At 40.3% G+C, this 25,863-nt stretch overlaps 1 protein-coding gene across 1 annotated transcript in view; it reads left to right on the plus strand.

The window, feature by feature from the left end:
* The window catches only part of ST8SIA1 (ST8 alpha-N-acetyl-neuraminide alpha-2,8-sialyltransferase 1), a 180,610-nt gene that overhangs the window by 41,833 nt on the left and 112,914 nt on the right, over positions 1 to 25,863 (plus strand). Inside the window, exon 2 of the mRNA XM_055394160.2 lies at positions 20,832 to 20,976. Within this exon, the coding sequence (XP_055250135.1) occupies positions 20,832 to 20,976 (145 nt within the window). The remainder of the gene's footprint in view (positions 1 to 20,831; positions 20,977 to 25,863) is intronic.

Here is a 25,863-nt window from a genome sequence, read left to right on the forward strand (position 1 = left end):
TAAAGTCTGACACTGTTTCCACTGTTTTTCCATCTATTTCCCATGAAGTGATGGGACCAGATGCCATGATCTTTGTTTTCTGAAGGTTGAGCTTCAAGCCAACCTTTTCACTCTCCTCTTTCACTTTCATCAAGAGGCTTTTGAGTTCCTCTTCACTTTCTGTCATAAGGGTAGTGTCATCTGCATATCTAAGGTTATTGATATTTCTCCCAGCAATCTTGATTCCAGCTTGTGCTTCTTCCAGCCCAGCGTTCCTCATGATGTACTCTGCATAGAAGTTAAATAAGCAAGGTGACAATATACAGCCTTGACGTACTCCTTTTCCTATTTGGAACCAGTCTGTTGTTCCATGTCCAGTTCTGACTGTTGCTTCCTGACCTGCGTACAGGTTTCTCAAGAGGCAGGTCAGGTGGTCTGGTATTCCCATCTCTTTCAGCATTTTCCACAGTTTATTGTGATCCACACAGTCAAAGGCTTTGGCATAGTCAATGAAGCAGAAATAGATGTTTTTCTGGAACTCTCTTGCTTTCTCCACGATCCAGTGGATGTTGGCAATTTGATCTCTGGTGCCTCTGCCTTTTCTAAAACCTGCTTGAACATCTGGGAGTTCATGGTTCACATATTGCTGAAGTCTGGCTTGGAGTACTTTGAGCATGACTTTACTAGCGTGTGAGATGAGTGCAATTGTCCGGAAGTTTGAGCATTCTTTGGCATTGCCTTTCTTAGGGATTGGAATGAAGACTGACCTTTTCCAGTCCTGTGGCCACTGCCGAGTTTTCCAAATTTGCTGGCATATTGAGTGCAGCACTTTCACAGCATCATCTTTCAAGATTTGAAATAGCTCAACTGGAATTCCATCACCTCTACTAGCTTTGTTCGTAGTGATGCTTTCTAAGCTCCACTTGGCTTCACATTCCAAGATGTCTGGCTCTAGGTCAGTGATCACGTTATCGTGACTATCTTGGTCGTGAAGATCTTTTCTGTACAGTTCTTCTGTGTATTCTTGCCACCTCTTCTTAATATCTTCTGCTTCTGTTAGGTCCATACCATTTCTGTCCTTTATCGAGCCCATCTTTGCATGAAATGTTCCCTTGGAATCTCTAATTTTCTTGAAGAGATCTCTTGTTTTTCCTATTCTGTTGTTTTCCTCTATTTCTTTGCATTGATCACTGAGGAAGGCTTTCTTATCTCTCCTTGTTATTCTTTGGAACTCTGCATTCAGATGCTTATATCTTTCCTTTTCTCCTTTGCTTTTCGCTTCTCTCCAGGTCGGTAGGTGCCCAGTATGCTACTGGAGATCAGTGGAGAAATAACTCTAGAAGGAATGAAGGGATGGAGCAAAAGCAAAACCAATACCAAGTTGTGGATGTGACCTGTGATAGAACCAAGGTCCAGTGCCGTAAAGAGCAATACTGCATAGGAACCTGGAATGTTAGGTCCATGAATCAAGGCAAATTGGAAGTGATCAAACAGGAGATGGCAAGAGTGAACATAGACATTCTAGGAATCAGTGAATTAAAATGGACTGGAATGGGTGAATTTAACTTAGATGACCATTATATCTACTACTGTGGGCAGGAATCCCTTAGAAGAAATGGAGTAGCCATCATGATCAATAAAAGAGTCCGAAATGCAGTACTTGGATGCAATCTTTAAAACGACAGAATGATTTCTGTTCGTTTCCAAGGCAAACCATTCAATATTACAGTAATCCAGGCCTATGCCCCAACCAGTAACACTGAAGAAGCCGGAGTTGAACGGTTCTATGAAGACCTACAAGACCTTTTAGAACTAATATGCAAAAAAGATGTCCTTTTCATTATAGGGGACTGGAATGCAAAAGCAGGAAGTCAAGAAACACCTGGAGTAACAGGCAAATTTGGCCTTGGAGCATGGAATGAAGCAGGGCAAAGGCTAATAGAGTTTTGTCAAGAGAACGCACTGGTCATGCAAACACCTTCTTCCAACAACACAAGAGAAGACTCTACACATGGACATCACCAGATGGTCAACACCGAAATCAGATTGATTATATTCTTTGCAGCCAAAGATGGAGAAGCTGTATACAGTTAGCAAAAACAAGACCAGGAGCTGACTGTGGCTCAGATCATGAACTCCTTATTGCCAAATTCAGACTTAAATTGAAGAAAGTAGGAAAACCACTAGACCATTCAGATATATATATGTTTACAAATCTGATAATGTGAATGTTCACCACAGTGTTGTATATAGCATCAATATATTATAAACAGACTAAATTCCCATTTCTAGAGGGCAACTACTGAGCATTTTGTTTACTGCTGTGTCTGGAATCTCTGATTCATGATAAGTACTCAATAAATATTTGTTGAGTATTTACTGACTAAGGGAGTAATTGACTTAATGCATAGGAAAAATGCACACAAGAATCTATTAATAGTGATTCTCTCTTCCCGGAGGGATAATGTTTTTTTGTATTTCCCTCTGTTGAATGCAAAATGGCAACCCACTCCAGTGTTCTTGCCTGGAGAATCCCAGGGGCGGGGGAGCCTGGTGGGCTGCCGTCTATCGGGTCGCAAAGAGTCAGATACGACTGAAGCAACTTAGCAGCAGCAGCAGTTGAATGCAGTCTTGTTCACCTCTGAGGACTGAAAGCATTGAGAGTAGGCTTATCTGGTCTCTAGTTTTCAGCTTCTTATTGTCTTTTGTTGACAAGCTAAAAAAAATTTTTTTTCCTTTAATCTATCATTTTTCCTTCTCTTTTTTCAGTTATTTCTTTATCCACTCTATCAAATGACTCATTCCATCTACACTTGTAATATCCTTTATTTTCTCAAGTGCTTTTAGCTTTTAAAAGTCATCTCCACTTTTGTTTCCATTTTTAAGCACATGCTTCTCCTTAACTGTTGTTGTCAACTCTCTCAATACTTTTCTATCTAGATAGGGTCAATGATATCCACAAAACAATTCAAAATTGAGTACGAATGTAGCGAACCTAGCAACAAGAAGAGGGATGATAGATGAAATAAAAATGCCTGCCTGATTGTTTTCACAACATGTTGCAGGTAAACTGAGTTTATGCATTTGACTTGGACAGCAAGGTATATTCTCATCTATGGAAGTTTATAGGGTGGACAGTTAAAAATAGATACTAGTTATGCAAATAGCTGACTTGTTTGTGGTTTGATTTGATATAGAGAAAGAAAATGTAACTCTAACTCCAAGGAGAAATCAGCTAACACATCCCTATGTCTCTCCCAAATACTTGTTCCTTTAAGCATACATTTAATGGAAACTAGATGATGGTCAGTTGAAGGTTGTTGACAACCTCAATGGCTGATATTCTGTGCTGAATAAAGAGAGACCCATATGTTTTAGGCAAGCAGGTGGCACAGTTAATATTCTGGTGAGAAAATTGAGAATCCCTGGTTTGTGTTGTTGCACAGAATTCCATCCTGTTAAAATGGGTCATAATGCAAAAACCAAAATTTTTCTCAGAAAATAATTTTGAATATGTTCAAATACCAGAATGGTTATTCACTGAAATGCCAGGTGTGTGTGCCATAAATCATAGAAGAGACAGCCATGGTCTGGAAAAATTTTAGGACTAATGCTCCAGTTCTGCACTGAAGGCAAAGCTGAGGAGAATCCAACAAACTTGACTCCTGGGCTTGAACTTCTAAAATTTACCACTTACATCATCTTATGTTTGTTGGTTCAGTTTCCTAGTTTAGAAAAATCTATATAGTTTGGAAGACTTATGTGGTTTCTATCACATTTATCTCCTTTTTGTTTGTTTTGTTCGTTTCTTGCCATCTACACTTGTAATATCCTTTATTTTCTCATTTCTTATCTTTCGCAGAAAATAATCTCAGACCTCAGCATTATTAGAATAAGAAAAAAGTGGTTCTGAAGAGAGATGTTTTTGTTTTATTTCAGCATAATGACTTACATGCATCATGAAAGGATTATCACAATAAGTTTAGTGAGCATCCATCATCTCATAGCTACAACATTAAAGAAATAGAAAAAATATTTGTCCTTATGATGAGAACTCTTAGGATTCACTCTTTTAACCTTTATATATATCTGTGTTAATTATATTTATCACGTTGTACATTATATTCCTAATATTTATTTATCTTGTAACTGGAATTCTGTAGAACTTTCATCCGATTGCCCTTTCCCCACTCTGTCACCTCTGGAAACTGAAAATCTGATCTCTTTTTCTGTGAGTTTGTTTTGCTTTTGAAGTATAATTGACCTACGACACTATGTTAGTTCCTGTTACACAACATAGTAATGTGATATTTCTATACATTTCAAAATGCTCACCATGGTAAGTCTAGTTACCATCTGTCACTATACAAAGATATTACATAATTACTATCTTCCCCATACTGTACATTATTTTTTAAATTTTATCTTTTATGGAAGTATAATTGATTTACAGTGTTGTTTTAATTTCAGTTGTACAGCAAACTCAGCTACATATATATATATATATATATAATACACACACACACACACACACACACATGCGTGCATGCTCAGTTGCTTCAGTTTGTCCAACTCTTTGTGGCCCTATGGACTGTAGCCTGTCAGGCTCCTCTGTCTATGGGTATTCTCCAGGCAAGAATACTGGAGTGGGTGGAGTAGGTTGCCTCCAGAGGTCTTCCTGATCTCAGGACTGAACCTGCATCTCTTATGTCTCCTGCGTTGGTAGGAGGGTTCTTTACTCCTTGCACCACCTTGGAAGCCCATATAAATACATAATTACATATACTTAAGATTCTTTTTCCTTATAGGTTATTATAAAATATTGAGTATAGTTTCCTGTGCTGTACAGTAGACCCTTATTGATAATCTGTTATATGTATAGCAGCCCCACACTGTACATTTCATACCTGTGGCATTTATGTTGTAACTATGAATCTGTACATCTTAATTTCCTTCACCTATTTCTCTCCTTTGCTGACGCCCTTTCCCTCTGGCAACCACCTGTTTGTTCTCCATATCTATGAGTCTCTTTCTCTTTAGTTACATTTGTTCATTTGTTTTTATATTCCATATATAATTGAAATAATACAGTATCTGTCTTTCTCTGTCTGATTTCACTTTTTAACATAATACATTCTAGATCCATCCGTGTTCTCACTAATGAGAAGATTTCACTTTTTATGGTGGAGTAATATTCCATTGTTGGAGAAGGAAATGGCAACCAGCTCTGGTATTATTATTGCCTGGTAAATCCCATGGACACAGGAGCTTCATGGGCTATAGTCCGTGGGGTTGCAAAAGAGTTGGATATGACTTAGCTACTACACAACAACAATATTCTGTTATATATTACACTACATCTTCTTCATCCATTTATCCATCAATGAGCACTTAGTTGCTTCCATATCTCGGCTAAATGCTTGGTGCCACTGGACTCTGGGTATGAGAAACACTTCTGCCCACACCTGAGAAGCTAGGCCTTCTGGGCCCACTGCAGGCTCCAGGCTACAGCCTGAACCGACTTCAGGAGTGGAGAGGGGGGCTCCTTTGACAGATGAAGACATAGAGGCTCAGAGCTGAGTCACTTGCCTGAGGACACCCAGCCAAGGAAGAGCTGAGACTAAAGGACCCCTACAGAGAAGGGCCTGGCCCTACCAGGAAAATGTGGATGGATGAGGGAGCAAAGGAAAAATACGTGATATCCAGAGTGGCAGCTACTCCCAAGATCTGTCCTGCTGCTATAACAGAACTGTAATCGGATGCACTCCCAGCCTCCCTTGCAGCGAGGTGTAACTATGGACTGAGTTCTCACCGGTGAAACATAAGCAGAGGTGACATGTGCCAACACTGGGTCTGGGTGGGTGCTCTTCCACATGCCCTTCCCTTTCCCATGAGCTGGAGCACTGATGTGCCCTGTGATACAGCTTTGGCCATACCCAAGGTGAAGGCAATGCAAGAAACAGAAAGAAAACAGAGTTTCCAAGTGATCCCATAGAAGTGTCCAAAGAAATAAATTGTTTTCTCTTTTTAGATAGCTACTGTAGCTTGAGAGAGTCGGACACGACTGAAGTGACTTAGCAGCAGCAGCAGCAGCAGCAGTAGCTTGAGATCTTTTTGTTACAGCAGCCACATCTGTTTAACTCTCATTGACTCAATCTTTGCTTCTACTAGAGTCAAGTCCTCCACTTCCCATGAGGAGATGGTGAGGTGGTTCTGGGCCAACAACACACACACTCACACTGTCCAAATGCTTAACATTTATAGCTTTTAGAATTAGTGTTTTCATATTTCAGATAAATGCCCAGGAGTGGAATTGCTAGATCATATAGTAGTTCAGTTTTTAACTTTTTGAGGAACCTCCATACTGTTTTCCATCGTGGCTGCGTCAGTTGACATTATCACCAACAGTGTATGAGGGTTCCATTTTCTTTATATCATCGCCAAAACTTGTTATTTGTTGTCTCTTTGATGATAGCCATTCTGACAGATGTGAGATGATGTTTTATTGCAGTTTTGATTTGCATTTCTCTGATGATTAGTGATGTGGAGCGTCTTTTCATGTGCTTGTTGGCTATCTGTATGTCTTCTTTGGAAAAATGTCTATTTAGGTCCTTTGCCTGTTTTTTAATTGGAATTTTTAATGTTGAGTTGTATGTGTCTTTTGTGTACTCTGGAATTCAAACCCTTATCAAATATATTTCTTGCAAATATTTTCTCCCATTTAGTAGGCTGCCTTTTTGTTTTACTGATAGTTTCCTTTGCTATGGAAAACATATTTTTTTAGTGTGATGTAGTTTCATTTACTTATTTTGGCTTTTGTTTCCTTTGTTTAAGGACATATTGCTTAAGACTGATATTGAAGTGCTTAATGCCTGTGTTTACTTCTAGTCATTTTTTGGTTTCAGGTCTACATTTAAGTCTTTAATCCATTGGTAGCTTATTTTTTATATAGTGTGAGAAAATAGTCCAGTTTGATTCTTATGCACGTAGCTGTTCCATTTTCCCAACACCATTTAATGAAGAGGCTGTCTTCCCCCATTGTTTATGCTTACCATCCTTGCCATAGTCTAATTGACCAACACAGACAGCATATTAAAAAGCAGAGACATTACTTTGCCAACAGAGGTCTGTCTAGTCAAGGCTATGGTTTTTCCAGTAGTCATGTATGGATGTGAGAGTTGGACTATAAAGAAAGCTGATCGCCAAAGAATTGATGCTTTTGAACTTTGGTGTTGGAGAAGACTTGAGAGTCTCTCAGACTGCAAGAAGATCAAACCAGTTCATCCTAAAGGAGATCAGTCCTGGGTGTTCATTAGAAGAACAGATGTTGAAACTGAAACTCCAATACTTTGGCCACCTCATGTGAAGAGTTGACTCATTGGAAAAGACCCTGATGCTGGGAAGGATTGAGGGTGGGAGGAGAAGGGGACAACAGAGAATGGGATGACTGGATGGCATCACCGACTCGATGAGAATGAGTTTGGGTGGACTCTGGGAGTTGGTGATGGACAGGGAGGCCTGGTGTGCTGTGATTCATGGGGTCACAAAGAGTTGGACATGACTGAGCGACTGAACCGAACTGAACTGAATTGATCATTTAAGTGTGGGTTTGTTTCTGAGCTCTCTATTCTGTTCCATAGATATGTGTATCTGTTTTTCATCATTGTTATGCTGTTTTGATTACTGTAGCTTTGTAGTATAGTTTGAAATCAAGGATACCTTCAGCTTTGTTCTCTTTTATCAAGAATTGCTTTGCTCTTTGGGGTCTTTTTTGTATTCCATACAAATTTTAGAATTGTTTGTTCTAGTTCTGTGAAAAGCACCATTGGTGTTTTGATAGTGATTACATTGAGTCTCCAGATTGCATTCGAAATGCAATAAATTTTTGTTTATTGATTTTGTATCTTGCAGCTTTGCTGAATTCCTTGATGAGTTTTATTAATTTTTTAGTGATGTCTTTAGGATTTTCTGTGTATCGTGTCATGTCATCTGCAAGCAGTAACAATTTTACTTCTTCCTTTTTGATTTGGATTCCTGTGATTTTTTTCCCCCTGGTCTGATTGTTGTGGCTAGGAACAAAAAGAGGGAAAAAATTAAAAAAAACAAGTGTGCATAATAGATCTTCTTATACCTAAGTTTGATGTTAAATGATTATGAAAGGAGTCAAAATTAGAGGGCTTAATCAAGTGAAATTTCTCTGGATAAGAGAGAGAGAGAGAGGTGATGGAGAAAAGGCCAGCTTTTGAGTTCAGTTCAGTTCATTTCAGTCGCTCAGTCGTGTCTGGCTCTTTGTGACCCCATGGACCGCAGCACGCCAGGCCTCCCTGTCCATCACCAACTCCTGGAGTTTACTCAAACTCATCTCCATTGAGTCGGTGATGCCATCCAACCATCTCATCCTCTGTCGTCCCCTTCTCCTCCTGCCTTCAATCTTTCCCAGCATCAGGGTCTTTTCCAATGAGTCAGCTCTTCGCATCAGGTGGCCAAAGTATTGGAATTTCGGCTTCAACATCAGTCCTTCCAATAGTCTAGAGGAAATGATAGAATTGTATCTGGGGGAGAGACAGATATTGAAGTTTCTGTTGTGTGGTGACCCAACCCCCTCCATCACAACTTCAGTAAAATCCAAATATTTGTATGATTTTGGAGTTCACAGTCTGTGGATGATGCCATAAGAAGTTTGGTGGTGAGGACAGATTCTGCTTCTTTCACTGGAGTAAAAGCCACGTACACAATCTGACCTGATCCTCCTTCCGTGAACCCCTCTCCCCAACCCACAATCTAGCTTCGTTGGTTTCCTTCATGTTCTTTGAATATACCAGGGCCACTCCTGCCTTGAGATTTTTGTACTTGTTTGTTCTCCCCAAGTGCTTTCTCTGGGATATCCTGGATATCTATATGACTTACTTTCCTCATCTTCTTCTGAGTAAACTCAGTTACCCAGTGAGGACTTACTGAGCCCCCTGTTGAAAATTAAACCCCACTCCTTACCCACATACTCCATTTATCTTTTGTCTATCTTCTCTGTTAGGATTTACAAGGGCAAAGTATTCCCACCTCTCCTTTCCCCAGCTCTCATTATGGCTATAGTGCCTGGAATAGCACTGGGCACATAGAAAATGCTCCATAAATATTTATTGAGTGAATCAAATAATGAATACTGGTCAAAGGAGTCCAGTCAGTTTCAGTTACCAAAAAAAGCAAACAGGTGATTCTCAAAGGATAATATTAGAGTTTTTCTAGTTGTATAGATATATAAGGATAAGTAGGAAGATTGCAGGTAAGCACTTATTGAGATTCTTCCTGGAAAAATTTATGCTCTTCAGTTCAAATAATCATATGTACTTGTTAAGCACATTACAGAACAAATATGTGTTTGGGAAAACCAGATCATCTCTGAAATACTTGTTTTCCAAAAGTTTCTTCCTTAAAGTCTGCTCTGCCTGTGGTAGAGAAATGCAATTTACACGTGGCATAAATTGACCTCTCTTTGGAGTACTTTTTCCTTATTATGCAGTCATTTCAAACGTGAAGAATAAAATGCCGCTAAATAAAAGATTGCTTGCCATCACAAGTAGTGCGCAAGAGTTGTTTTTCCCTGTTTTTCTAGTCCTGGCAAATTACACAGAAGATTAATCTTTGAGAAGCTTTTTTATTATAACTGTGGAAAAGATTATTGTAAGCAATAAGCTCATGAAAGTAATTCCCCTCCACACCATTCAAGAGAATTTTGCAGAGAAATAAGATGAACACAGATCTCTCCCCTATATTGAGGGGGCATTTTGAATCTCGTAGGTCAGGGATCTAAGCCATCTTTGGGACCGTCCTGTGGACAGAAGATGTAATCTTTGCCACAGAGATGGTACTGTCGCCACCTGCTCCCGCGTCTGCTGCAGGCAGGGCCCTGCTGTTCGTTCCCTTCAGAGCAACTTCTAGTGCTTGTTCCAGATCCCGGACTCTCAGTCAGCAGTGACTCCTGATTTTTAAACTTGCTTCAGAATGGGTAGTTTAAGACACAGATTTCGTTAGGGCAAAAAAAAACACCTCAGGGTGGTCTAAACTCTACCTGCCATAATCTCTGTGAAATCTGTGATTTACATATATAAAAAAAGAAACTTGTTTGATTTCTCTTAGGCCATTAGATTCTGCAGTTAAAGAAAGGCCCTCTTTTATAGGATTCTCTGTTTATCTTCTACTCTTAATGGAGTGAACATATAATTTATCATCCAAATAGGGACATGTTTGGGAATGGAAGGGGGATAGCTATTAATAATTATATCTAGAAGGCAATCATAACCTCAGATCATGGGAAACAAGCAGAATCATATGGTCCCTGATTGTTAAGGAGAATGAATACTTATGGAAACCATATAATGTGCTAAGCATGTTATATATATTACCCCACTTTCAAAACCATCCTCTGATGTGGTTATGTGGGCACATTTTTAGCAGTGAATCTGGGCTCTGACATTAACCCAAGGAGTTAACATATACTAATCTAAAAGGAATTTTAAGAACTCAGTAAAGTTTATAATAAGAACCATTGATTGGATGGAGGAAATGCGTTAGATACACATTACGGCCAAAAGCGAAATGTTAAAATCAATACTTGATTGAAGTCAGATAGCGTTAGAATAGAAAGAACTTTTTGGAGGCAAGATTAAAGTCTGAAAACTTATCTAACATTTTAGAAGTCAAATTTTGAAAGTTTGACAGTGGTGAAGGAAACAATTTATCGGCACCATTCACTGATGGAGCACTCCTGTGGTCCCTGTGCTGTAGGCCTGTAATCCCAAAGACATGCTCACTTTGATCAGAGTAATGTTTGTTAGTGCACAGTGTAAGGAACTTTGGATTCACCCGTCATTGAACCTTAAAAATCCTGATCTGCTGCTACTGAAAATGTTTACTTACCTGTAGCAACTATTTTGTCAGGCTTTTGTTTTTCAGTCTCCGTAGACTAAAACTGTAAAGAATTGACTTCTTCAATTTGAATTTTGACGAGTGGGAACAAAATGTGCATTGAGGTTCTCTTGATTCTCTAATGTCTTTTTTTTCTTTTCTTCCTACTTGTAATTTATTCATCCAGTTGATCAGCATATATTAAGCACTTATTTGGTGTCTTAGTCACCATATAAGGAAATGGAGACACAGCAGGGAATGAAGACAAAAGTCTTTGCCCTCAAGGTTTTTAAATCGTGGGATTTGGGGAGACAGATATAAGTAAAACTATAGATAAAACATATAATGTATAGGGACTTCCCTGGTGGTCTAGTGGCTAAGACTCCATGCTCTGAGTGCAGAGGGGGCCTGGGTTCAATCCCTGTTCAGGAAACTAGATCCTACATGCTGCAACTAAGACCCAGTGCAGCTAAGCAAATAAATATGAAAAAAAAAAAAAAAAGAAAGCATATAAATAGTATTAAGTGCTTTTAAGAAGAATAAAACAATTAAGAAGGATATGAGAATTTGCTGTTATGACTGGGTCATGATGATTTCTCATGATGTTTGTGGGGTTTTTATTTTCATGAAATTGTTAGGGGCAAATTTGGCTTTTGACAATCTTGCATATGAAGAGTTCCCAACTAGGGCTTTTTTGCCCTGAACAACTCACTTTCTAAATGTAATTAAATAACTAAAAATCAAATATAGTTCTTAAAGGTTATTTTGTTTAATATTTTGAATGCTAGTATATCAACTAATTATACAAAGATTTGGGTTTTCATGTAATTTCAACTCAGTTATACTGTCTTATATTATTATGTCGAATTTTATAAATACTTACTGGCCAAAAAAATGCAGTATTTTCCTTAAGGTTATCTTCTAGGCACACTTAATATTTCCTTTAACTGACAGTTTATTCTCTTCTGTAATCAATAATCCTTCATAACTTTTGTATGTAAAATTAATTGCTTTCACAATAAATTTATTATTGCAGCATTTTCCTCTTATGGTATTAAAAATATTTATTTATACTTCACCTGATGGATAGAATTTCAATATAGAAAGCACATAAGGAAATCCTCATTCCATTTACTCCTAGGTTGCTTATGGAATTTTAAATTACACACTCAGTTATAAACAGTGAACTTTTATGATATTTCCTGTTTGGGTTACTTCAATACCCTGTTTAGATATGATGATGAAGGGTGTGATCACACAAGCCTTTGTCACATACATGTTCAGGAAGGCCAGAGATGGCATCAAATCAGATGTTTAGCTGAGTCTAAAGCTGAACTCTTTCAAAAGTTATGACCAACCTAGATAGCATATTAAAAAGCAGAGACATTACTTTGCCAACAAAGGTCCATCTAGTCAAGGCTATGGTTTTTCCAGTGGTCATGTATGGATGTGAGAGTTGGACTGTGAAGAAAGCTGATCGCCGAAGAATTGATGCTTTTTTTTTTCTTTTAACTACAGCACACAGAAAACCAACAAAGGCAGGAGATACAGACCATTTACTTATGAATGTGTAAAACTCAAGGAAGTCCACATTATTCCCACAACATGTTGAAAGTGCTTCAGAATTCACACAAAACTAATTTTCTTTTGGTTCTGGTTAAATTATATATACCAGTTTATAACAAATGGTAAAATCTGTAACTCTGTTCAAAGTTTTAAAAGATTACTTAAGAATAGATTCTTGTATTTCTATGCCACATTTATAGTTCTGGTTTCTCATTTCTTAATTAGTAAATTCAGCGTGCAGTTTCTATCCCAGGCTAATTTATACACTTCCGGAAGGAACGGCCTCTTAAATCCACAGAGTGTTGAGGTGGGGAGCCCCCAACCACGTCAGATTTGTTTCACATATGATAATATACATGTTTCAATCCATTCTCCCAAATCATCCCACCCTCGCCCTCTCCCACAGAGTCCGAAAGGCTGCTCCACACATCCGTGTCTCTCCTGCTGTCTCGTATACAGGGTTATCATTATCCTCTTGCTATATTCCATATATATGCGTTAGTATACTGTATTGGTGTTTTTCTTCCTGACTTACTTCACTCTGTATAATAGGCTCCAGTTTCATCCACCTCATTAGAACTAATTCAAATGTATTCTTTTTAATTGCTGAGTAGTACTCCATTGTGTAAATGTACCACAGCTTTCTTATCCATTCATCTGCAGATGGACATCTAGGTTGCTTCCATGTCCTGGCTGTAATAAATAGTGCTGCAATGAACACTGGAGTACATGCGTCTCTTTCAATTCTGGTTTCCTCGGTGTGTATACCCAGGAGTGGGATTGCTAGGTCGTATGGCAGTTCTATTTCCAGTTTTTTAAGGAATCTCCACACTGTTCTCCATAATGACTGTACTAGTTTGCATTCCCACCAACAGTGTAAGAGGGTTCCCTTCTCTCCACACCCTCTCCAGCATTTATTGCTTGTAGACTTTTGGATAGCAGCCATTCTGACTGGCATGAAATGGTACCTCATTGTGGTTTTAATTTGCATTTCTCTGTTAATGAGTGATGTTGAGCATCTTTTCATGTGTTTGTTAGCCATCTGTATGTCTTCTTTAGAGAAATGTCTGTTTAGTTCTTTGGCCCATTTTTTGATTGGGTCGTTTATTTTTCTGGAATTGAGCTTCAGGAGTTGCTTGTATATTTTTGAGATTAATCCTTTATCAATTGCTTCATTTGCTATTATTTTCTCCCATTCTGAAGGCTGTCTTTTCACCTTGCTTATAGTTTCCTTTGCTGTGCAGAAGCTTTTACTTTTAATTAGGTCCCATTTGTTTATTTTTGCTTTTATTTCCAATATTCTGGGAGGTGGGTCATGGAGGATCCTGCTGTGATTTATGTCAGAGACTGTTTTGCCTATGTTCTCTTCTAGGAGTTTTATAGTTTCTGGTCTTACATTTAGATCTTTAATCAATTTTGAGTTTATTTTTGTGTATGGTGTTAGGGAGTGTTCTAGTTTCATTCTTTCATTCAGACAGTATGGTACTGTTTCATTCTTTCATTCAGACAGTATGGTACTGGCATAAAGACAGAAATATAGATCAATGGAACAAAATAGAAAGCCCAGAGATAAATCCATGCACCTATGGACACCTTATCTTTGACAAGGGAGGCAAGAATATTTAATGGAGAAAAGACAATCTCTTTAACAAGTGGTGCTGGGAAAACTGGTCAACCACTTGTAAAAGAATTGATGCTTTTGAAATGTGGCATTGGAAAAGACTCTTGAGAGTCCTTTGGACTGCAAGGAGATCTAACCAGTCCATTCTAAAGGAGATCAGTCCTGGGTGTTCATTGAAAGGACTGATGCTAAAGCTGAAACTCCAATACTTTGGCAACCTCATGCGAAGAGTTGACTCACTGGAAAAGACTCTGTTGCTGGGAGGGATTGGGGGCAGGAGGAGAAAGGGATGACAGAGAATGAGATGTTTGGATGGCATCACTGACTCGATGGACATGAGTTTGAGTGAACTCCGGGAGTTGGTGATGGACAAGGAGGCCTGGGGTGCTGTGATTCATGGGGTCGCAAAGAGTCGAACACGACTGAGCGACTGAACTGAACTAAAAGCTGAACTCTTTAGAAGTAGAACTCTTCTTCAAGTTTGCTTTCTCAAAGTCAGTTCTTCCTCAGGAGGGGCACAATAGTGTCAGTCACTGGAGTGGGAGCCTCCCAGCCTTCATCGTGTCTGGTGACTAGAGCAATGAACATGGCATCTAAGAGATCTTAGCAGGGTTCACGTTGCTTTGTTGTTTAGTCGCTCAGTTGTGTCCGACTCTGCAACCCCATGGACTACAGTACACCAGGCTTCCCTGTCCTACAGCATCTCATGGAGTTTGCTCAAACTCAAGTCCATTGAGTCGATGATGCCATCCAGCCATCTCATCCTCTGTCGCCCCCTTCTCCTTTTGCCTTCAGTCTTTCCCAGGTATTTTCCAATGAGTCAGCTCTTTGCATCAGGTGGTCAAAGAATTGGAGCTTCAGCTTCAGCATTTGTCCTTCTAATGAATATTCAGAGTTGGTTACCTTTAGGATCGACTGGCTTAATCTCCTTGCTGTCCAAGGGACTCTCAAGAGGCTTCTTCAATACCACAGTTCAAAAGCATCAATCCGGCGCTCAGCTTTCTTTATGGTCCACCTCTCATGTCCATGCATGATTACTGGAAAAATCATAGCTTTGTCCGCAAAGTGATGTCTCTTCTTTTTAATATGCTGTCTAGGTTTGTCATAACTTTTCTTCCAAGGAGCAAGCGTCTTTTAATTTCATAATTGCAGTGACTGTCCGCAGTGATTTTGGAGCCCAAGGAAATAATTTTTTCCATTTTTTCCCCATCTATTTGCCATGAAGTGATGGGACAAGATGTCATGATCTTAGTTTTTTGAATGTTGAGTTTTAAGCCAGCTTTTTGACTCTCCTCTTTTACCTTCATCAAGAGGCTCTCTAGTTCCTCTTCACTTTCTGCTATAACTGGGTATTATTAACTGAGTGATTGGATTTTCACTCTTATTTGTCTGTTAGACTCTCAGTCTTTCTGGCACAGTAAGCCAATATGGTCCTTTTGGCTTTGTTGATATGAATGGCTTCCACTGGTAGGCGATAAGAACCTGAGTGAGTTTTTAGCATGTGGCTCCTAATTACTTAACTTCACAAAACAACTATAGTGTCATTGGTAGGAACTCTGCTGAAACTTGAATTCAAATAATAAAAACCACTTGCATTTTAACTTCAATGCTCACCTTACACTCAACAGGTAAAAATTAATAATCTGAAGATTTAAACTTGAACATAAAAATGGATTTACTTTTGCCATTTTAACCCTGCGATTTTATTGCCTGCCACAAAAATTGGGCTTCCTAGGTTGCCCTAGTGGTAAAGAACCGGCTTGCCAATGTAGGAGACATAAGAGACATAGGTTTGGTTCCTGGGTTGTGAAGATCCCCTGGAGGAGGGCATGGCAACTCACTCTAGTATTCTTGCCTGGAGAATCCCATGGACAGAGAAGCCTGGTGGTCAGTAGTCCAGAGAGTTGCAAAGAGTCAGACACTACTGAAGCAACTTTGTTCGCAGGCATAAGAGAGGCAAAGAATAGGCAGCATCAGTGCCAAGCATGAAAAAGGATGTGGGAATAAAAATTGCTAAACATTCTAAAAGCTGGTATGTGTCTTCTCTCCAGGATCACCCGCAGGTTGGCAGGAGATGAAGCTCAACTTTCTTTTCCCCCAAACCTAGCAGTATTAAGCAAGAGCCTAGTAAAAATCATTGCTACCACTACCCTGATTCCCACTCGTACTGCTGGGAGAACTATTTCCACTTCTGCTTTTGCTTCTGTGGTTATATAGCCATATAGCTGGTGAGCTCATGGGGCCCTTCTCAGGCTTGGGGGGATCAACACACTTCTACGTTGTAGTCTCTTTTCAGCCACCCTGTAGACAATGGGCCTGACAGATGGAGATGCAGAGGCACTCTGGATGGAGCATAGAGGGAACAGTTCATAAGATTCTAGGAGAAGCACTCCCATACTGCAAATAGTGCTATGATTGTTATGAATTTGAATTCATAATTCTTTCTTGAATTTTTAAAAGTATTTGTATGCCTGTGATGCTTTCTATTTTTGTCCAGTGTTTAGTTTCCCTCCTCAAAGTATAGTTTCCCTGAGCATGATGATGCTGTAGGAAAAGGTGTGAATTTGTGTCCGTCTAAACACACAATTTGATCGATAATTAAACAAACATTTATTAACCTCATGAACTTGACTTGAGCAAGTCTCTTGGACTGAGCTTCAGTTTCATCGTCTGTAAATTTAGGGTAATGTAATCAGCTCTATCTTAGTTTTTTTATGAGGATGAAAAGAGGAAGTCGTTATGTAAGTGGCTAGGACACTTACATATCACTCTCCACCGATAAAGATTAAATGGGGTCATCTTATGTAGCTGGAACAAATTTTTTTTTTCTGAATTTTCTGAAGCACTTTGTGCTAAATGGCAAGTTTAGCTTGGTTTGGAGGCGAGAGCTATGGTCTGGCTGAAAGTAAGTACCAGACATGAAGTGAAAAGACCTGGGAGCAAAGCCATGCTCCACCCTGCTTTGCTAGTTATGTGCCCCAAGTTAAATTACTGAAAAAAAAAAAAAATCCTAAAGCTATGTAGCTCCAAGGTCACTCACTGTGAGAATTAAGTAGAGAAAGATCTAGGAAGGCACCTGGCATGTTTGGCTGGTGTTTAGAAAGCATTTCTTCAGGGAAGAGAAAGATAAGGGTGAGTCAGAATGGTCCTGAATAGGCAGACTTGCAGAGAGGAAAAAGCATGTCCCGCAATCGCCCTAATACCGTTTCCTCAGATGTGAATTGGGACTAATAATAGTTAGTGCTAGTCACTCAGTTGTGTCTGACTCTTTGAGACCACATGGACTGTAGCCTGCCAGGCTCTTCTGTCCATGGAATTCTCTAGGCAAGAATACTAGACTGGATTGCCATTTCCTTCTCCAGGGCATCTTCCTGATCCAGGGATTGAACCCAGGTCTCCTGCATTGCAGGCAGAATCTTTACCTTCTGAGACACCATGAAAGCCCATGTATTCCCTTAATTATCTCTTAGGACCACTCCAAGAACTAAAAGGTATTCCATTTCTGGTTATTTCCATTTAACCAGAAAAGGATTAAGGGCTCAAAAATTTCCTCACCTCGCAAAGCTCAGAGTCACGCCTAAGATAATTCTCATAATTTTTATTTGTTAGTTTATTTATCATTGATTGTGCTGGGTCTCACTGTGCAAGGGCTTTCTCTAGTTGCCCCTCTGCGGTGAGTGGGTGGCTACTCTAGTTATGGTGCATGGGCTTCTCATTGCATTGGCTTCTCTGGTTGCAGGGCACAGGCTCACTTTCCCCGAGGCATGTGGGATCTTAGTTCCCAGATCAGGGATTGAACCCGTGTCCCTCTCACTGGCTTGTGGACTCTCAACTGCTGGACCACCAGGGAAGTCCGCAGTTCTCATTTTTAAAGACAGTCTTAAGCCATGTCTTGTTCTATGTTAACTGACGATACTACCCAGGATGCTCTTTTGAGAAAATGAAGGCCGTTCACTATAAAACTTTCCTGCCTCTGTTCCGGCTGCCTTTTGGGTAATGAAACACAATAAGAATTATTGAACATGGAGGAGGCAAGAGAAGAGGGGCACTTGGGGGAAATGGGATGGTGATGTAGGAGCAAGAGGGACACAGATGCTAGCAAATGTGAAAGAAGAAGGCCAACTTCCCCAGACCCCAACCCTGTCCTTTCTATTGAAATCTTTGTGAAGTTCCCCTGGTGCCAACCAAAAAGCACCTGAGAAAGCACCAGGTGGCGGAAAGAACCCGACCATGATTCGGTTTATTTGTCTCTGCATTGAGCTTGAACTTGATCTACATGCTGCACCTGTATGTCCTTGGGGGAATTCCCAAGAGTAGTTTCTGAGACCATTTCTGAAGCCCAGTAACATTCCTGAGTTACAGAGTTAGTAAGTTGCAGAACGAGGTTTTGAACCCAAGTCCAGTTGCCCACAAATCCTCATCCTCAGATTTTGCATCCAAGGATTCAACTGATGGGTGGATAGAAAGTATTGGGAAAAATTAAAAATGCCAAAAGATCTAAAAAGCAAACTTGAATTTGCTGCACACTGGTCACTACTTAATGGCATTTACATTGTCTTTATAACTATTTACATAGTGCATGTATTGAATTAGGTATGATAAGTTATCTAGAGATGATTTAGGGTACAGGGCAAGAGATGTGTAGGTTATCTGCAAACACTGTGCTGTTTTATGTAAGGAACTTGAGCATCCTTGGGGTTTGGTATTTAGGTGGAGATGGGGTTATGGAACCAATCCTGTGAGACCGAGCATGACTATATTCCAATTACCTGCCGCTTTTCAGCTCCAAGCTTGGGTACCACTGGTGGCTAAAGATGTCTGAGCCGGCAAGTCTACTTGGGGGTGCCATTCAGAAGTGGTTTATGTCAGCAGTTTATTTTATTGGTCCTTCTAGAAGTGACACTGGGGAATAAGCTCTTTTATTCCTGAAAGCTCAGTGAGGAAACAGAGTTGGTTTCTGACAGGCTTTGAATTTGAGGAGAATGTGAAGATTGGCTTGTAGAATAGTGGCCTCCATGTGAGGGACCAGCAGAGGAACAGCTGTAAGCCATCCCGGGTGGGTGGGTTGGGAGACCCAGGAGACCCAGGAGACCCTGGTGTTTCAGAGAGAAAGGGAGTAAGGAGGGAGTGAGACTTCTCAGCTCCTTCCTGTGCTCAGCTGTGTCCCACCCTACGGAGAGGTCAGACGAAACAAGAACAGGAAAAGCTCACGAGATCTACCAGCTGGAATGCAGGTTGCTTCATCAGTGCCTGAAATCACATCCCTCATCTCACTCAGGTTCTGTTCCGAGATTTCCCAGGGCTCATTCTTGGATCACATCTTCAGTTTTGGGAAGTGTACCCTTTTTAGGGCCAATCTGTGTATTTCCTACTCTGTACAGCTCTCCTAAAGTCCCTGATCTCTGAAAGTCACCACTTGATGGTTACATCACCATGAAGAGATGTTAACCATCCAAGCCTTGGATGTTTAAATCCATCGGTCTGCAATTATAATGATTATTTTTGCTTTCAGACACATTTCAGCTGCATATGAGAGCTGATATTTTTCTTTGTTTCTGTTTAGTTATATCAGTTTCAGGTGTACGGCCTTATAATTTGACATCTGTATACACTACAAATTGGTCACCACCACAAATCTAATTACCATCCATCACCAGAGAGGTGACCCCCTTCACTCATTTCACCCATGCCCAGCCTCTTTCCCTTCTGGTAACCACTAATCTGACCTCTGTAATTCTGAATTTGTTTTTGTATTATTTTGGTTTTTCATTCGTTTTTATAGATTCCACTTGGGAATGAAATCAGTGTTTCTCTGTCTGACTTACGTCACTAAGCATAATACCTTCAAGGGTCATCCGAGTTGTTGCAGATGGCAGGATTTCGTTCTTTTCTATGACTGAGTAGTATTCTACAGTGTACCACATCTTCTTTATCCATTCATCCATCGATGGGCACTTAAGTTGTTTTTATATCTTGGCTATTGTAAATACTGAAGAAGGAAATGACAACACACGCCAATATTCTTGTCTGGGAAATCCCATGGACAGGGGAACCTGGTGGGCTACAGTCCTGCAGTCCGTGGACTCGCAAAGAATCGGAGACGACTGAGCACGCACATGATTACGTGATTGTTAATTCAGTTGACCCTTGAACAATATGGGTTCGAACTGCTGTAAGGTTCACTTCTACATGTTTTGTTTTGTTTTCAATAAATACATATAGTATCGTACAATGTGAGGTTGGTTGAATCCATGGATGGAGAACTTCAAATATGGAGGGCTGACTGTGGGACTTGAGCATCTGTGGGTTTGAGTATCTGAGGCAGATCTTGGAACCAGTTCCCTGCAGATACCAAGGGACAACTTTAATGCTGTAGTGAACATAGGGAGTGCATATATCTTCTTTTCAAATTAGTGTTTTTGTGCACATGTGACAAACACCCAGAAGTGGAATAGCTGGGTCACATGGTAATTCTAGTCTTAATTTTCTGAGGCATCTCCATACTGTTTTCCATAGTGGTTGCACCAATTTACAATCCTACCTGATGTCTTTTCTTCTGAAACTTTTAAAAACATTATGAAATATTCCAGTCATGCATTCTGATGGCTGGAAGGGTAAATGAATAATTGTCTAATCACTCTGGAGACACAGATGCTTTTGTAAGCTGGTGCTGAGGTAAGGCTGCACATCTCTCTGGGAATGACAAGTGAATGAGTCTGCTGCTCACTTAACCTGCTGTTCTTTTCTCTGTTTTCTCTCCTAGGAAACAGATGGAAGACTGCTGCGACCCCGCCCATCTCTTTGCTATGACTAAAATGAATTCCCCCATGGGGAAAAGCCTGTGGTACGATGGGGAGTTTTTATACTCATTCACCATTGACAATTCAACTTATTCTCTCTTCCCCCAGGTTAGTAAAGAGTTTACTGCCTTTCAATACAGTTTCTTACATGTCTTGATATCATAGGAAAGGGATCACTGACCTTTTCTTACTAATCAGATCTACTTCTTTTCATCTTCTTTCTTCTAAAAAAGAATTATTTATTTACTTTTGACTGTGCTGGGTTTTCATTGCTTTCTCTTGTTGCTCATCACCAGCTCCAGGCATGCAGGCTTCAGTAGGTGTGGCTCCCAGGCTTAGTTGCCCTGTGGCATCTTCCCGGAGGACCAGGGATCAAACTTGTGTCCCCTGCCTTAGTAGGCGGATTCTTAACCGCTGGACCACCAGAGAAGTCTGTATTCTCTTAATTATAAGTTCTTCCCTTTATAACTGTCATTTGTGTGTGTGTGTGTGTGTGAAGAAGTCAAATATTGTTTTGATACAGGGGCAGCAGTAGGGTAGTATAGAATAACAGATTTCCTAGGGCTTCTGATTTGAGTCATATGAGACTGAAGGAGGCAAGCAGAGAAGTGTTTTGAGGTTGGCTGTGATCCTGAAGATTTGCAATACTGGAATATTTTCTTAAGGCTGGTATTACTCTCAGGGAGTGGGGACCATACGGTCAGAAGTTGCTTCTTAGAGCTTGTGAATCTTAACCCTGTGGTTAGATTACTGCTCTGAAGTGGAGGAGTGGTGGTGATGGAAAGAGTATCTGACCACTTTTGAAGTGGTCTAAATCAAGCTTTGCTCCCTTAATGTTTTTCTCTGTGGTTTTCCAAGCACTGAAATCAAATGTTTTATTAAAATAGATCTATGTAGCAATGGACTTTCCCAGTTGCTTAGTGGTAAAGAATCTGCCTGCAATGCAGAAGACATAGGAGATAGGGGTTTGCTCCCTGGGTTGGGAGGATCCCTTGGAGGAGGGCATGACAACCCACTCCAGTATTCTTGCCTGGAAAAGTCCATGGACAGAGGAGCCTGGTGGGCTACAGTCTATGGGGCTGCAGAGTCAGACACAACTGAAATAACTTAGCATGGCACAGAGCGTCTATGTAGCAAGTGAGGGGGAAAGAAAGGAAATCTTTATTTCTAGGGAGCCATAGAAATCACTAGGTGAATGGTGGAGTAGGAGTCATGAGGTGGCTCCTGAAATTACTTAGAACAAGAAGTTACTGCCATAATTGTGGTTTAGCAATTAGAAAAACACAGTGGCCACTGCCACTAGCAGAAACGGGCCCCAGAAAGTTGTTTCAACTCACCTCCTCCCTCCAGACCTTCCTCAAGTGCATCTAATGGGTAAGATTAATTTGCATCCAAAACAGTAGTTGCAGAGAATCCAAGAGGGGCAGCTTTCTTTAAAGCAGTCAAGCTTTAGCAGGAAGCTAGAAAAAGAGTGGAATTGAGGTTGAGTAAGCCAATTTGCAGTGTCTTCTTTGTGCAAAAACTGATACCAACTTGCTATGAAATAAAGATGAGATAAGGAAGCAATCTCCTTTAACAGCTCATCAAATAGAAAAATACTTAAAGAAATCCATATAAATTTTAAAGATGAAGGCTTTCAGTCATACTAACTGACTCTGTGCTAGGAAATAGATTTGAAGAAAAGAAATGATTAAAGAAATACAAACTAACCTCCCATCTTATCAGTAAGTTGCAGCAGTAAGATAGCAGGAAAGATTGTCCTTTTCAAGTGCATACACATGAATTCTGTGTCTCTCCCTGCCAGCTGCGAGATCAAGGAACCGTCCCTGAATAATAAAGGAAAAGTGCTTTTTTTCTTAGAAAGCGTTAAGCCATTATATCACTGTGTGTGCACAGTCATTCCAAAGCCCTGAACCAGTTCAATGGGTGGACTTGAAAAAAATAGTTACATGTATATTCTTCTGATGAGATTCTGAAATGACTAATTAATTTAAAAAAACCCTGGAAAATCAGTTTGCAGCAACACAAAGGGTATATATCCCTATGCCCTCTATTTCTTAGTGAAAGAATTCTAGTTTGTTATCAGGAAGCTAAAGTGTCAGTTAATTGTTAGGCTTCATTCATGCTCCCAGTGGGAAGAAAGTAGCATAGTGCTCATTAGGCAGAAATGCAGGTGAGTGAGCTGGGCTCCATGTTGTCAACTGAGTATAACATCTCTCCTTTCCCTGTATTTCAGCAAAATAATGCTAAATCACTCCTTCTCTAACTGAGATGTATAGCTTTATATTACACTTTTAATTATGTATTTTAATGTATTTAACTATGTATTTAATTATGTATTATATGTCTCCCCTAAAGGCTCAATATAAGTTAGCCACCGTTATTATTGGTATTATTCCTTTGCCCATTTTTATCCACTGCTTTTATTTGTTGTTGCCGAGGTGCAATCCAAGATTATGTGTTTGATGTGGAAAGTAATAGGTCCTGAATCAAGGTTGGAGGGTCCACAGAGGCCTGTAGAGATGGTGTGTATTTTGTAATTACAGTTAGTGGCTTCTTATTTGTACATCTTACAACATCCCGTGGCTTTATTATCTGCTGCTGCTGCTGCTGTTTAGTCACCAGGTCGTGTCCGACTCTTTTGCGACCCCATGAACTGTAGCTCACCAGGCTTCTCTGTCCATAGGATTTCCCAAGCAAGAATACTGGAGTGGCCATTTCCTCCGCCAGGGGATCTTCTTGATCCAGGGTTCAAACCTGTGCCTTCAGTGTGTCCTGCTTGGCAGGCAGATTCTTTATCACTGAGCCACCTGGGAAGCCTGCCTTTAATTTATGCAGTTTCACCTCCTATGCAATTATCTGCATAGTTATCTATCACAGTTTTCTAAAATTCTTTATTTGCTGATGTCAATACTATCTTGTGAGGTTTTGTGGAAACTCATTTTTGTGCCTTGTACAGTGCTTTGCACTCAGTGTAGATGTTCATTTCTAGCTGTTCGTGGTTGCCAAGATCTCCTTGGAAACATCCCACCTGGGCTGGACCACTGTTCTGCTCTGGCTTGAACTACAGGAGACCAACAGGACAGTTCAATGTAGTTGTTTCCAAATGGTTCTATAAATGTATTTTGAAGAGATACTTCTTGATTATTATTAAGTATGAGGTGGTGCAGTGATAAAGAATCCACCTGCCAATGCAGTAGCTTCAGGAGATGTGGGTTCAATCCTTAGGTCAAGAAGATCCCCTGGTTGCCATTGCAGTATTCTTGACTGGGAAATGCCACGGACAGAGGAGCCTGGCAGGCTGTAGTCCATGGGGTCGCAAAGAATTAGACACGACTGAGCGTGCACACATGCACCCTTTAGACATGAAGGGCTGAATTATAATCTTTATGTGGGTTTTCTAGAATATACTGTGTGTGTGTGTTTGGAGGGGAAGGTGTGTTGGTAGGTGTTCCCACTTTGAGGATACTTTAGGATCCCTCCGTCCCCTGGGTTGGAATCAACTCCTTGCTCTGCCTGTCTCTTTGAAGCTTGCATGGTCCATATTTGTAGGTAATGCTGAATAAATACTATTTTGGGGCTTCCCTAGTAGCTCAGCTGGTTAAGAATCCACCTGTAGTGCAGGAGACCCCGGTTCAATTCCTGAGTCAGGAATAGGAGAAGGGATAGTCTACCCAGTCCAGAATTCTTGGGCTTCTCTGGTGGCTCAGCTGGTAAAGAATCTGCCTGCAATGCGGGAGACCTGGGTTCAATCCCTGATTTGGGAAGATCCCCTGGAGAAGGGAATGGCTACCCACTCCAGTATTCTGGTATTCTGGGCTGGAGAATTCCATGGACTACTTAGTCCATGGGGGTTGTAAATAGTTGGACATGACTGAGCGACTTTCACTTGGCTTAAAACATATTTTTGCCCAGAAAGAGCATAAATTTCTTTGGGAATGAGTGAGGAAGTAGCAGGAATGTTAGAAACCACAACTGTGCTAATAAAATCTGAGAAATATTTTTCTTTGGTGTAATAAAAACATGGTAAGCCTACCATTCTCTTACATTGTGCTGGATAGTCACGTGATATACATCACAAACTAGATGAGTCATTTTTCCTCAAAATATCCACCCAAGGCCATATGTAAAGAATCACATAATTAATGCACCTCAAACAGACACTCATTTCCAGTTTCTTTGGTTGCCATAGACTTCCACTTGGCCTAGATCCACCATACCCTTGGCCGGTGGGAAACCCAACAGGACATGTTGAAGCAATTTTGTCAAAATGACTTTGTTAAAATGAAAATACACATTTTTATTTTCCTTCTGAGTAATGTGCTTAATAGAATCCTCTGAGCCTCTGGACGTTCACACAGCAATTTTTTTTTTTCTCCTAACAAAATTTAGATTCAACTGTATGATCTATGGCTTTCAGTAATTCAGCTTTTTTACTTACCAATATAATGGTAGTCATTTTCCAAACATATATCATTTCAACTGAAGGAAACTAAAGAGACTAATGTTTGGTGGGCATAGATCTTTGCCAAACCAGTGTTGGTTCATGCTGTCAGGCTTGTGTTTGGCTAAACTTTGGACCTCTTATGATTCCCCATGGCTTTATTATCAAAGTTCTCCAATTCTGACACAGGGGCTTAACGAAATAGGTACTTATTTATCTCAAGCAGTAATTCGAAAGTAGGTGAGTAGTTTAAGGCTGGGTGGTGGCCACACAGTGCCATCTGGTTCTCAGGCTCCTGCTTGAACAGCCTTAGCTGATGGCCACGTAACCCAGTTTAGATCCAGGATCCCTGTAGGATGGAGAGGAAACAGAAAAGGAAAATATGGACAGACTCCTGCTGATGTGCCAGTGATCAGAACTGAATCTCATGGCTGTGTCTAACTGAAAGAGAGGCTAGGACATTTTAGTGTTTCAGCTCTGGACAAATGCACTCCATGTGCTGAACTGTGCATGCGTGCTAAGCCGTTTTAGGATTGTTTGTGACCCCATGG

Source organism: Moschus berezovskii, chromosome 6 (assembly GCF_049115385.1).
Source record: "Moschus berezovskii isolate FMDL1 chromosome 6, NW_MosBer_1.0, whole genome shotgun sequence".
NCBI lineage: Eukaryota > Metazoa > Chordata > Mammalia > Artiodactyla > Moschidae > Moschus > Moschus berezovskii.